A 15400-nucleotide genomic window follows, 5' to 3' on the forward strand; every position below is an offset into this window, starting at 1 on the left:
TATTAGGCCTAATATTTAGAACAAATGTTACATCTGGATCTATTAACTTAGTCATTAGATCTGTCCCAGTACAATGCCTAGTTTAATAGTTAGTATAGGTCTAAGTATGCTTATAATATAGGCTACAATTTGTATGATGATGGACCTAGAGTCTAGAAATAAAGTTATAACTGCAATTAGAGACCTAATGTCTAGTACATTAGTTGGTGTAAGACATGATTTACAATCAACCAATACAATTACAAACTACTACATTAGGCCTATAATGTTTACTAGATCTAGGCCTTGCCTGTTGTATATATTGCCAATCTTGCACACCAGTTAATATGTTACATCAATCTCGTATTTTCTTTTTGTTGAACATACACTTACTTGTACGTTGTACTCTAGGACTTGTATTTAATCTACAGAAGAATGATAGAATAATGTAATTTACTTCTGTACGTCAATTCGGTCTCACTGTATTTCGGTGGACGGCTTTTAAAAGTTAAAACTGCAAGCGTAATACACACAAATAACGTAACACTGTGTCGTTTTTATTTAACGTAGGGCAGTTGTACTATATCCTAGGGGAGGGCATAATTACTAATTAATAGGCATTATAGGCCAAAGGAAATTTTGCACCCCCCCCCCCCTTTGCTACGCCACTGCATATTTGCTATCACAGTTTCAATTATCATTATCATGGTACATATTGCTGTATTTGGAAAAAGACTTTGTGAATTACATAACTTGTGTTTTACTTGGATTTTCAAAGATATTGAATGTTTTAACAAAAATATCAGTTTCATATTTTTACATTTAAGTATTTATCATTTAGTTTTAGTAATTATATTATGTTACATTTTGTATCAATGTGTTTGTTACATTTCTTTGTTTAGTACTCACTATGCGATTTCTTGATAAACCTCTATAGCACTAACTTGTACCTTCCATAATTTAAAAATATGCAAATATTTCAACAAAATATGCTCTATCTTTCTATACTTATGTGAAAAGTTAAGGCATATTTTGAAATTTGAAAGTAAGTATTAAGTTAATTCTGTGTTATAAAATAGCTTCATAAAGTTGCTAGTATAACTTTTACAGTGTAAAACGACAGTAATGGTGATGTGTAGGCTTACAGTATTTATTGTCAAAAGAATATTGATCTTAACACTTATTTTTTGTCCTAAGAAGTGATTAATAATGAGAGAGTACTCTCTCTTTTGACTTGTAATCAATATATATATAAATTCATCTTCACACCAAAATTTTAACTTTACTACTTGCTACAGAGCACTGCTTTGATGACTTGAGTGACTTAACACTTTCGAGAAGGGTCATGGGTGAAAGGCCATGTCATCTCATTTGTTGACTCACATTCAAAATTTAATTGAACTACTATTTCACAAATTTATGTCAATAAGTTTGGTATAGAACTGTTTATTTTAATTCAAAATTCAATACTATATATTACTCAATTTCTTAATTTAAAAGCAAATATTAAAAAACACAAATAAACATCAGTTTTTGTGTCACATGGTATGTTGAATGCAGCACTGATTCATATTAGATGTTTGTGAAGTCAAAATACTAAGTCTATAGTTTCCAAAGAATTAGGAATTCAAATTAATGATATTGACAAGCTAGAATATAAAATAAGAGCCTCTTATCTTTTCAATTTACTGAGATATTGCTCATGTAATAAATCAAACACTGTGGCATCCTGCCCACCTCTTTACATTTTTGAAAACTCTCCCTTATACACACTTACTTTGATATATGACATGAATAACCAATCGGAAGTTCAGAATGTCCCACTAGTGGCTTTCTCAGCCATTTTAAAGGACTCAGCCATTTCTTTCTTTTGAACCAATATTTCAAAGAGGTAGGGTGTCTTTAGTCTGCTCGACATTTTAGCTTTTTTTAGACTAAAATACATCTTAGTTACTAAGCTTTATAAATTATAGTGGAATTCTATGGTATTAAGGTAGTAATCTATGATTTTTTAGTTATTCAAATATATATATAAAACCTAAAACCTTCATATTTTTTATAACAACAATGTTTTCTTATAAATCTTTACACAGTGTAAACACAGATATTTCATTGATTAAAGTGAAGAAATACCCAACAGAATGTCATGACAAAAATGAACTTATGTTCACTACTGAGAGAAATTGTAATTATATTTTGTTATTAATCACATTTAAGAATTTCTGAAAAAAAAACAAGAACTGAGCTCTTATTGCATTTATAACATATTTTGAAGAAGTCATTGTCCAGAATTTCAAATACTTGTATAGAGTATCATTGGAGCAATATTGAAAGTATTTTGCTCAAGTGTACAGCTTTAGATGTTCAGTTAAATATTAAATGTGCCCAATGCTATTTTAATAAAAGCAGTAGCTTTTCCCCACAGAAACATTAAAAAAAGAATACTTCAGGTAACATAGAATGGCAGTACTACTACTACTACTACTAATTATTATAATTACATTACTTTCCTTCCTACTGGCTCTTCAGGACCAGGTGATGATGTTTCACCTCGACAGTTCTGAGATAGGATCCTACTTCACCATGCATGGGACACCCTTTTCAAGTGGCCTTTGTTTTCAAACTTTATTATGGGCCCACTGTCATTATATTGCTTTGTTTCTACTACTTGTGGCATCTAGTTAGTCTTGTTAGATCATTTACACCACTTATTTCTTCAGAATTATATCTTACATTGGTCAAAATAATATTTACTTATTAGTCAATAATCTAACCAGTGGCTACTTTTTTATATTTAGCTGCCAGTATCATAACGTATCTAGTTAACCTAAGATGATTCTTTTAATGTAGAACATTGATTTGGGTTATTGCACATTTGAATTTTAACAGAGTTGTTAAAAGGATCTGGAGGGCTAAGTTTCCAGCAGAGGTCTAGGGGCAGACCTGCTGGTGGGGGCAAACAATTTGTATGTTATTTTAGGTGTTATACTTGGTAGGTAGTGACCGCTAATTAAAAGACAAATAATCAGAAATCATGGACAAATATGATGCTGAGGATCCTCTTATAACCAAACAGTATAAATGGATAAGACAGGAAAAGTGTATTTGACTTGTAATATAGACTTAAATTTGAAATAATTTGTCAAATTTTTAAATACTGTTAGTCAGATTTGTTCTAGATAGTGGATTGAATAAATCATTTTCATTCATCTAAATGTTTAACAGGTGTTTACGATAAGGTACCTTACCTCTGGTCACATAAATAGCTATTCTCCTTCAGTGCTCCCTAATATATGCAGTTTTTTTTGCATGCCTCCTACCTCAAGCTCCCATATACCTTACAATCAACTGATTCAAATAGGTCTTGCATGTAAGTCATCATGTGGCAATCCTCCATCAATAAGAGTGCGACACACTTTCTTGACACGTGATTCCCTCTATTTGATTCTACCGAAGTATCACTTCTCATTTGGCAGTAACTTGTTAAGACTTTTTTCTTGTGCTCTTCAAATGTGTTCAACTTTGTGATTTTTTTGTTTGTTATTATTCTGAAGCAAATTTTTTTGTTTTTCAACAGTTAAAGACTTAACAACTTTTCAGATAACTTATTTTCCCAGTTCTTCATTTTCTTCATCAGACAATTGTTTTTGATTTTCATTTTTACACAATGAATTCCAAAGTTCAAGTTACCACTTCAGAGATCATACCTTCTACAATCACACTCACACAGGCTACAGGTAAAGGGGACTTGTCTTTGGATTTATCAGCTATCATCCGCCATGAGATTGATTGTTATTTGAATTAACCCACTTCTTTTGATTTTGCCACTCTTCCTCCTGGACATGCCAAACCTGTTCAGGTCGATGACGATTTTGACAGCCTTTTTTTCTATCTGATTTTGCTTTGTCTTCCTATGCCCCTACTGCAGAATCAGCTAGCCTAATACAGCCTTTTTAGACATTGTTTTTCAGGTAGGTTCTATTTTATCCATCTCCCTGATTTTGTATGATTCCCACTCTTCTTTGTTACATGATACTTCTTCCTCTCAATATTTGGTTTTCCCTCCTTCCCCAGATATTAGGGTTCATGCTGAGCATTTTGTTTCTCAGATGGTTGAAGGTTCCAGCATGCCTTGCCTTCCATGGGCTTTGAATCAGTTTGCCTTGGCCTACCATCAGGCTGAATGTCCCTTTCTAAATTCTCAACAGTTAGAATCAATTTTTGCCCTTGTGGGGGTTGGACCCTGATCATCCTGTTCATTTATCCCACACCCAATTTTCCCACCTTCATCTTACCCTATTGACTCTGATGTGGTACTTATCTACTATCCATCTTCTTTCCAAAGTGATCCACAGAGATCCTGAGGTTTTTTTGAGGGATTGCCTCTCCCTGATTACCTTCAAAGTTGGCACATTTGTTTTTTTAGTTCTAGCCTTACACATGTGGTTTCTCTATTGTTGGAATCTCTTGGGGAGGTATGCAGCCTTGTCTCAGGTTTGTTTACTGCCTTCTTATCTCCAGGACTTGCGTATGACCCCCTTTTCTTCAGCAGTACATTTTTCATAATAATCCTGAGACTTTGGAATCCCATGTGGAGTTGGTGTGACAGCAAACTACTCTTTCTTCTTTGGTGGATTGTTTGTCACATTCTGAGCCTAGAATTTCCCTTATTACTGTTTACCATCCTGCACCTTCTAAGCCCTTCACTGTTCCTCCCTCCAGGGGTTCCTTAACTCATCATTTTATTCTATGCAGATGGGCCCATCACCAACAGTACTTGGGACTACTTGGTGGGTTCTGGTCCAGTGGACAACTGGCTTCTGGTAGCTCATCCTGAATGAGAGTCTGCCTATCACACTCATCTGCTGCTCCTGGAGGTAGCTCATGTGGGCTGGTTAATCAAATTGGAGAAGTCACTCTGTACACCTACCCACTATCTTATCCATTTGGGTGTCTTTTTCAACACTCATATCAGTCAGACCCAACCTTTTCATCTTCAGCTTCATTCGATGGAGCTTTCAGTTCTCCATGCCCTTACTTCTCCCTCTGTTACAGCTCTCGAGATTCTATTGATTTTGGGTATATGGTCTTTAATGGAAACACTTATCCCCTTGGGTCAATCACATATGCAGTCTCTTCAGTGGACTCTGTATGACCAGTGGAATCTTCCTTGTGATCTGTTGGAGGCTCCTATTTCTCTTCCTCCTTCCCTTGTAGATGATCTGCATTGGTGGTTGGTCAAGGCTCATATGTCAGCGGGTGTTCCACTTCCTCCCCTTGTCCAAATTTACATATCTTCATGGATGCTTCCCTTCAGGGCTTGGGTGTGTGTGGATCAATCAGCAATAAGCTTCAGGTCAGTGATTTCTGGCTGAAAGATCTTACCATATCAACATTCTGAAGCTCCTGGCTGTACATCATGCCTTGGATCATTTTTTTCATCTTGCCAGGAATTGTCTGGTCATGATCCATTGTGAAAATTCTACAGTGGTGTCTTATCTCAGTCAACAAAGCGGCACCCGTTCCCTTTGTGGTCAGATCTTGGAACTCCTTTTTTGGGTCCACATGCTCGGTATTTGTATCATTGCATGTCATATTCCAGGTGCATTCAATCTTTTTGTGGATTGTCTTTCCCATCCAGATAAAGTTTATCTTACAGAGTGGTCTCTCAATCCTTTTGTTTTCCAGTGGGTATGCCTTCAATGGAGTACTCCTCACATCCCTCAAGACCAAATTACATCTGTTTTGGTCTCCGCTTCCTCATCCTCTTGCTTTGGCTGTTAATGCTTTCAGTCAAGATTGGACCAATAAATACCTGTATGTTTATCCTCCCATCCATCTACTTCACAGTGTGATCTCTATCATCCATGACACTCCTTATGAAGTCCTTCTGATTACTCATTACTGGTCTGCACAACTGTGGTTCCCATGGCTGCTCCATCGCCAGTCTGCACCTCCATTACATCTTTCTCTTACTCCATGCATTCTACATTAACCTCGGTCACAGGCATTTCATCCAGCTCTTCATGTTATCCATCTTCATGCTTGTTTTTATCCAGTCCTTGGCGAGGAGATCTGGTTTGTACTGTCAAGTCACTTATATTTTAGCTTGTTCAAATTGTCCTTCCTCTAGTGATGTTTACCAACATAAGTGGAATGTTTTCCACCATTGGTCGTTGGGTTAGGGGTTTTCAACTATTAGACCCTCTGTTCCTCATATTATGGATTTTGTCGCTTGCCCAGGGTCAATCGGCTGGTCCTGTTGGGCTAGGGTCAACTGAGCACCAGTGTTGGGAATTCTCACTGGGTGTTGTGGACACTGTGTCTGATGCTGGTATTTGGGTATAATATTCACAAAGTCCTGATGTTGCTGCAGTGACCTTGTTTGATATTGTAGTGCATCCCCTCATAGGGATCACTGATCACTGGTGTACAATGAAAATAAATTGTTTATCACACCAAAATTATAAGGAATCTGGCTTTTTTTTTAATTGTTGATCATAAAGTCTTATTTAAATGTGTATATTTTTACATTTCATTTTGATGATTTTCTTTACTCATTGAAGCAGTCACTCAGGCCAATAAGGCCTAATGTAAACATGGCATAGCATTGTGGTCTTGTCAGTGAAACAAAACTTGAGATAGTCAAGTACCAAATGATGTAACTAAGACTACTTCACCTTCTTCCATGGAAAACATTGGTTTTTGTATCAGAATGCAACATTATAATTCAAAGGAAGTATAAAATGATAAAGCAGTATTTTCACAAGCTTTAAAAAAAACAAAGACTGTATTTGTGGCAGAAGCTGTTCACAAACATCTTTTCTTCTAGCAACATGTCACCAAGTTAAGCCTGTATCACTATTTCATTCTCTGTGTGAATCATACTGAGGAATCCATGTTAGCTTATACAATTGAAAAAATATAAAAAGAGCTTTCATCGTGTGTTTAGGCCACTAGTCTATGTCTTATCAAAGCTGAGATAACGGTAGTTACGTTGTATTATGATATTAGATGGTTGAGAAATGATGATTGGTAAAATGGGTAAAACTGAATTTGTAGTGAAGTTAAAGGGTTTACATTAGGGATATCTTGCTTACAGCTATTTTGACTTTCCTTTTATGAGGCTGTGAGTGCTATAGTATGATCAGACAGAATAAAGAAATTTCAAAAATGCTAATGTGTTCATTCAGAGCATGTTAAAATCAAAACTTGCAATGTATTTTTATGTATAAAACTATATAAGTGAAATGTTTTTCTTGAATAAATTTCATTTCTATTTGGAATACATTTTTAATTCAGTGGTGCAATTATTCCATAGGGTTGGGATGCAACCATCTGTGCTTGACATAGTTGAGTAGTGTTCCAAATCTACATTTAATCATTTTGCATTATTTTTAAAATTTGTTATATCTTTTTAGTCTGCTGAAAATGCAAATTTAAACCATATTTTACAGTTTTTAATGATTTCTGGGAAGTTCTTATTGTCATTGTATACTTAATATAGTTGTACTAAAGAAAATTTGTGCTAATATAAATAGCAAATATATCCATTGTACAGTATAACCTTTCACTTTTTTCTGTAACACTTAGTTAAATGAACAAATGGCAGATAAAGAAATTTTACATTGGGCCCAGTGTTTGCATGTACAGTGTATATATAATCTGTTTCTCTTTTTCAAAAGGACTTTGATAGTGAATGGCCAGGATAGGGAGAGTTTTTAACATTGAGAAATATAATATTATTTATTTTGAGTATTGAAATTTTGAAAGGATTTCTTATCATTGATGTTGTGGAAAAGTGGGTTTAGTTGTGATTATTGATAAAACCCTAAAGCCCTCTGCTGGGTGTGTAGCTATGATGAAAACAGACTATGAAAATCCATTTGTCTGGCAGCTTAGGAGATTCACCATTTGACAAGTAATTGTAACATACAACCACAGTTAACTTGAAGCGTATGTTTACTTTCAAAGCTAAAGTATTTTAGAATGAACTTGTTACAATATTATTATAATTATTATAAATGTACAGCAACAACTCTAACTTTAGTTAAGGTAAAAACCACTAAAGAATCATAAGTTTATTTGTATAATTAAAAGATTAACTTGAAATTAGGTTTTGTTACCATTTACTAAAAAAGTCATAAATCCTAAGATACACCTTGAAAAGAAGTGTAACAAATATGCCAAAGTTAATTTCATTTAAAGATTAAAAAATTCTCATGTATATTTATACATTTCACTATTTAGCATAACAAAAAACATGGTAACTTTTTAATAGAACACTGGCAGTAACTTCCCCACACAACATAGCCAAATTGTAAAATATGCAAATATTACGTGTATGTGACATGCCAATTTTGGGTAAGTTTATTTATACTGTAGACCTGGGATATGGAGAAGCTTGTAATATGGGTTAACAATTTTGCTATATCCCTGGTAAGGTTGCATCATAACATGTACAAAAATATATATTTAATAAATTTTGATGTAGAGAATTTATTAATCCAAGTTAAGTAGCCCTAAATGGATGGATGAACAATTAAAAAAATTGGGTGAGTCAACATAAATTATGGAAAAAATAAATTGTAAAAAAAAATATTAAACAACTAAATGAAAAAAAAGTTGCATAATGTTTTATGTTTAATTATAGACACAAACCATACATGACATATAGGCATTGTGGAATTAATTTCTCCAGTTATTGAAATAAAGAACAAACTACCAGAAGCTCTTAAAATACACCCAGACTATGTATTCCTGGTTAGATAGCCACAATCCAAGCAGCTTTTGCAACCAAATATTTTGTTAAGGCAATCATGTCTGACAAACATTCTTTCTCAAAAAGATTTTCCTACACTGCAAGCACTTGGTGTACTTGGTTCTGCTTTTAGGAATTTTTAAAACTGAATGTTATTGTAGACTTGTAAAAAGATATAAGGTTACATTCATAGTACTGGTTCAGGTAAAATGTTTGAACAGTTTTAATGTTCCATTTAATATGCTTAAAAAATTATTTTTGTTTGAGAACAAGAATACATTTTAGGTTTTTGAAAGTTAAAAGCATTACATTTTTTACTGCCAAGACTATCCATTCAGAGCTCAAAAACTGTCTATAATATTTTTTTCTTTCCCTTTTTATGATTATTTTGAATATCCTATGATACTTTTCCTCTCAAATAGATGTGATATTTTAAGTTTTGCTCAGTAGCTTTATTGCTTCTGTACAGAAGGCATTTGTAATGTTCAGTACTGGCAGTTATTCCTGAAAGCTTGGTTAGTAGAGATTTTGTGGTTTTAATACTGTTTGGTCTTAAGTTCTTACTTTTTCAAGAAGATGTATAACTTTTAACAGAGGATGTGTCTTTATTGGATTTACTAAGGTGGATTCTCGGCATATAGATGTCTAAAGCAGTAAGAACTAAGACTTGTTAAGTTCATTGACTATTAACTTAGTTTGGTGAACTACCTGCTTTGGGAGTCCAGGTTTAAATTTTATACACTCTCAGTTTTTGCTTCAGAAAAGTTTTTACCTTTACAAGATGATGTGCTACTCTGGAAACTACTAAGTATAGCCCAATTCAAAACATTTACAGGTTTTGAAATTTTCATAATTGCTACACAGCATTAAACTTAGCACTAGCAAAGTATTTCTTTATTCCTATGTTGAAAACAGTTGTTTAAAAAAGTGTAGTATAGTGTTTCATCTTCTGTTTCAGCAACTTCAAATAGAAAGACTCCATAATGCATCAGAAAAAAGTGAAGGTGAGTATTCATGCATATCTTAGTTTTAAATCATATCACATACACACATATGTTTATATGCATATACAAGTACACTCACATATGCATATATATTTGATTACTGGCCAATATTTTTAACTTAAATGATCTACTGTGGATTTTGTAACCTCTGCTCATTACATATTACTAATTTTGGTAATTTTCTACCATTGTATACTATCAATAATGAATATTGTTTAACATATTTCTTCAAAGCAGTGTTAGAAATAAAAGATAATAAAACATACTTCTTAAATGATAAAGTCTACGAGAGGAAATGTACACATGGTTGGTTTGTCATTTTTTAAATATTGTGTTTTGTTTATATGAATTTTAAAATATGTATGTATCTCTTTTATAATTTTTACTTGTGCAATTCATATCTATTTGTTTAAGAGATTTCTAACTGTTTAGAAATGTTCAGTACTACCTGATACAAATGAATCCATTCCAATAATCTCTTCTAATTAGCACATTATAGTAGATTTTACAATGAATTATTTTACCCCACAGAAGAACATTTAGATAATGCAAAGTGATAATTCCTGTTCAAAAGGTTGCAATATTAGATGCATTTTTGTGTTTAGGAAATATTTGTCTTGTTTTGAAGTGAAATTTACACATGACTTTGCATTATACATGTAGTCTTCTGTATCATATCTGTAGTACAAGAAGATAAGTTTTTACTGCATTGTTTATTTGTACATGTTGCAACAAATCTGTTACATGTACATCAGTTCTTAAACAAGTTCCAACTTTTATTCACTATTGATTTTGATAGTAGCCTACATGTACTTTTCTTGGTTGAGGTGCAGAATATAATTATATTAAATGCAGTGTTGTATATCAAAATGGTAGGGTTTATGTATTTAGAATATGTAAATATGAATAAAACTAATGATTAATTAAAAAAATAATAATGCAAAATAAAGCAAACCTTCTAGAAGCCTAAACATTTCTACATTCATAGTAGATTAGCTTGTACTATGTACACTTAGTATTGTATCTAGAACAGCTTAATGTTCAGAATTTTATATTTGCACTGTTTTACATACTTTATTAGATCAATAATTTATTTACTGACACAGTTTCTGTCGTGAATGCTCTTATCTCAGGTTCTTTTCTAGTAATTAAAGCAGGACATATTCTTAGTAAATGTTTTATCAAAGTTTTTAGTTTATGTTTTTAAATAATGCATCACCAATATTCTTAATTTCTTAACAGTAGGTTTTTAAAATCCAGAACGAAAAGCTAAAAAGAGACAAAGATAATATTTAATATTTTATACTTCAAAGAGGGACTAATTAGAGAGTGAGTTTGCTGAGAATTGTTGTTAAGGAAATGGGAAATGTTGTATATTTAATAAAAAGTTTGCTATAAATTACCATTATTACAGATAGATTTATTTGTGCTAATTTAGAATACAGTTTGAAGTAATATGTTTAGCAAAATGTCTATTCAGAATCTCTGAAAGATATATTTGGATAAGGTTTAGTATATTATGATCTATTTTAATGTTGTTGATATATATATATATGTATTTATGCGCACACTCACACACATATAGACACCAAACTGGTCACTGTATCAGGATTCCATCTAATATCAGGCTAGACCAACTTTTGCAGCAATAACAGTCTGGCCTTATTGTGGCATTGATATCATACCATTTTTTATCAAGGGCTATAGTATGCATTTAGAACCTGATACTTAACCGAGGATGATGAATGAGTCACATTAATTTTTGAACAATATAAGGGTTGTGTACTGTTACATTATCATATTGGAAGACCCTTCTCTATTAGAATGGAAATCTAGTATTAGAGGTTGATAGAATTAGAAAAACATTCAGGTTCCTTTCAGAGGTTATTTGTCCTTTGAAAAAAAAAATTATAAAAGACTATGCACGTTACAACACAATTAGGGTCAAGTGTCTCATGATACTTTTTCATATTGTTTACCGTACTGTTAGTACAAAAAAGGTGAATCACAACTCCTCTGACCAGACTGCTCATTTCCCATCATTCACTAAGCTTCATTACTCTCCTGTTTGTGTATTGATATAAGCATCTTTTGTATTGAATTAATCTGATGGGACATAACCAGGGATTTGTTGTGAACCTGTCCAATTGTTCCTTTCCTCAGCTTGTCACCAATATTTGATACACATTTTTTTTAGTCACTCGTATATTTGCTTTCAAGTGCCAATTCCTTAAGCAACGTGCATTTTCCTCTCTATATTTTTTAAACTTATACACATATTTCTTTTGAACTGCATGTCAAAGAAGTTGTTTTTGATAACAGTAGTCTACTACACAACTATCAATTTCATGCTTAAAAATCAGGGAGTTCCTTGCTCTTAACCATTTTCTTGCAGTTTATCTATGATGCAAATACATATGTGATCAGACTGTTTTGTAGATGCAATTAAATTAAATATTATAAAAATTTATTAAGTCTCCCAAACCTTGTCTTTTTGTAGAATTCTGCAATTTTTAAACAAATTTTCCATTCAAAGTGCACACTTATATAGCTCCTGCATATATATTCATGGCACAGGTTAACATCTATAAAATCAACCCTAATATTTTAAAACTCATGATGAACAGTTTTTCCAGTATTACTCATCATAATTCAAAGTGTCTTGGAAATGTCAGTGCATGGTCATTTTGAACAAAAAAGATTCAAACAGCGGCACACAATGGGCACAAAGAGCCAAACCAACTAACCACCATTTCACACATAATTAGATATTAGCTATGGCTCAGTTTGATTGACTAATACCATAGCATGCACAACATTTATAGAGTGCAAAGCATACTGTACAAGTGCACCTATACTGTATGCTTTATTAGTCTTGTGTTTCCCTTTTCCAAGGCTAGATTTTGATGCGTGTTATATATTTTATGTATAGTTAATGTGTATATATCATTCACTGAATGCAGAAGATGGAACAAAAATGCAAGTTAGTACTTCTGAGGCATTTTGAACAATGTAGATTCAGAAAGTCTATTACAAGGTCTGGGTTCTAATACAGTGGCCAGCCAATGTGTGTGGATAAGTAAAGTTGGTAAATCATGCGAGATAAACTGATATTTTGTAGTTTAGTATATTTTTTAATTTTGTGAGAAAAAATTTACAGGACTGTGTTTGTTGTGCAATTAAAACAAGTGGAACTTGTATAAATACACTGTGCATAACTGGTATTTTGAATCTTTTAATGTAAAAATAATAAGGTGGGACTCTTAAAAATCATATGTAGAATAACTAAATATTGTGAACGACATGTGCTTGATAAATTTGACTGCCACTTCTTGAAAAGTAACCACATTTTTATTTCCTTTACCGTTAGTTGAACCATCAGACAGGAGAGCAGGTAAGAAGATGAGCAGTCACTATTACAGCCAGCTTTGGTGTTTTGTATGAAAGAATGGTGAATTTAAAACATTACATGAGCAGTAATATATAAATAGTATGAAATCAAAAACAGAGTCCCTCAAGTTAACTTGTATTTTACATTGAGTAATTGTGCAGTTAAATGTATTTATTATCCTTCTGTTCATTATATATATATATTAGCATTTTACACAAACTGATATAATTTCTAAAATACTTAATGTGCTGAAAGTAACCTTTTTTTTACCAGAATCTAACATTATACCTGTAATATGGTAGGAAATAATTGAGTAACTGTATTTACTAACTTAGTTTACATGCTGAAATTGTTAAGTTTACTTTGCTTTGTGATTTAGGCTTGTAGAGGGAATATGATTTTTCTTATTTCTCAGTTTTCAAGAGAAAAGAAAGTTGTAATAATGGATTGAAGCTAATAGAAAATAAAGCACTTAGTACATTCCTTAGAATGAGAAGTACATGTAAGCAAAATGGACAGTTAAAATATCTTGATGCTTTGGTATGTACATTTACTGCAGGTAGACTGTTTTGTTAATCTCAGCGAAAATGTCAAGGGAAGTAATGAGCTGACTTTCTAAATAGCTTATTTATACATAAAACTGCTGTTTAGAACAAAGTGTGTAAATTATTCTTAGGTTTGGGAATTATATATATATATCACCTGTGTATCTCTACATTTTAGTTCCACTTATCAGATTTTACAAAAATATATCTGCTATTAGTTAGGAAGTTGTTTTATCTCATTAACTTGTTTTCTCATGGTTTGTTGTATAATCCATGTTAATTACATTACTTTTCCAAAATATAACTTTTATATACAATTTAAAGATTGAAAAAAGTGTAAGAAAACAAACTTGAATAGTAAATATTATTTTGACAGTTTTTAAGGGAGCTTGTATCTAACCTAACCGTTTCTCTGAAAACATTAAGTTTTTATTATCAAGAAAGAGAACTTTGTAAATAATTTGATGGGATGTAAAAATTAAAATATTTTAAATTCAATATTTGTTTCTTATTATTTGAGTAAGCTAAATAAAAAGTTATAAATTTTAATGTTTTGTCATAGGGAAAGGCTGACTTACTATGTAATAAAGACTAAAACCTCGATTATATACTTGCATCTGCTCATACGTTTTCAATAGCCAAATTTTCAGTAGTAGTAGAATTCACTTAACACATTTAAATATAATCACCAGTGTCTTGGTGGTCTCACTGATAAAAATTGCTACATCCATGTACATTTAATGTCCTTCATAGTGAAAGACTAGCAAAAGTTTATATTAAAAGCAGTTTGAATTACACATTCCATAAAATCGTGCTGTGTGATATTTCACCATGTTACATTATAATCATGGAAAATCCTTTTTCTTTTAAATTAGGTCATACTTATAAGCATTCATTTAATCAATATTATCAGGTTTAAATTAAATTTTTTAGAACTTTAATGTATGTATGAGCAAATTGCTACCATTTTACTGATGTGGTAGCATAAAGGTTAGGTTAATTTATTACATACAATAGATATTTACTTTTTTATAACAAAGAATGATAACCATCATTGAAATTTAAATACATGTCTTGAAAGATGACAATTTTAAAAACATGTACAAATTTAACATTTTATTGTACAATAACTGTGTATAACAATGGCAATAGTTAATTCTATGTGAATCACCACAGTTGCAAAAGCATTGCTTACAACTCAGTAAAAGAAATTAGGACAGCATGTATATGCCAACAATAGTATGATATAAATTTAACCACAAAAACTCAAAATAGTTTCACTTCAAAGTTTAGTTACCTTAAAGGCATTGACAGACTTGTAATATTTTATTCTTGCATGGAATATTTGTTATAAGCAATTATTAGTAACCCCTGGTATTAAGACAATTTGTTATCAAAAAGTTATTGTTCCTGATATAACTTTTTCATGGAATTTTTACCCACCCTTGTTTGAAAATGGAATTGGAAATTTACATTAGATTTAGGTTAAAACAAACATTTTACAGTGTAATATAAAATTATGTGATGAGCTGGTAACCTAATGTGTTGATGTTGCACAAGAAGTAAAGTTTTACTAATGAATTGATTTGGATGGTAAAACTTGCAAACATTTTGATGATTTGTGGTTTTGGTAGGTTATTTGTATGAAAACCAATCTATGTGTGATGTAAATATTTTTGCTTATAATTTTTGTATAATACAATATAATATATATATATAT

At 32.0% G+C, this 15400-nt stretch overlaps 1 protein-coding gene across 6 annotated transcripts in view; it reads left to right on the forward strand.

Moving 5' to 3' along the window:
* Nucleotides 1-15400, forward strand: part of LOC106460800 (apoptotic chromatin condensation inducer in the nucleus-like) — a 75150-nt gene that overhangs the window by 2115 nt on the left and 57635 nt on the right. For 5 of the 6 annotated variants that reach the window (XR_002610842.1, XM_013920539.2, XM_022387591.1 and 2 more), the window contains exons 2-3: nucleotides 9699-9744; nucleotides 13115-13138. Coding sequence is in view for 5 of the 6 variants with exons in the window: in XM_013920539.2 (XP_013775993.1) it covers nucleotides 9699-9744; nucleotides 13115-13138 (70 nt within the window). In the remaining variant the exon portion in view is untranslated. The remainder of the gene's footprint in view (nucleotides 1-9698; nucleotides 9745-13114; nucleotides 13139-15400) is intronic. The other variant, XM_013920540.2, reaches the window with a different exon arrangement.

Source organism: Limulus polyphemus, unplaced genomic scaffold (genome assembly GCF_000517525.1).
Source record: "Limulus polyphemus unplaced genomic scaffold, Limulus_polyphemus-2.1.2 Scaffold837, whole genome shotgun sequence".
NCBI classification, from domain to species: Eukaryota; Metazoa; Arthropoda; class Merostomata; order Xiphosura; family Limulidae; genus Limulus; species Limulus polyphemus.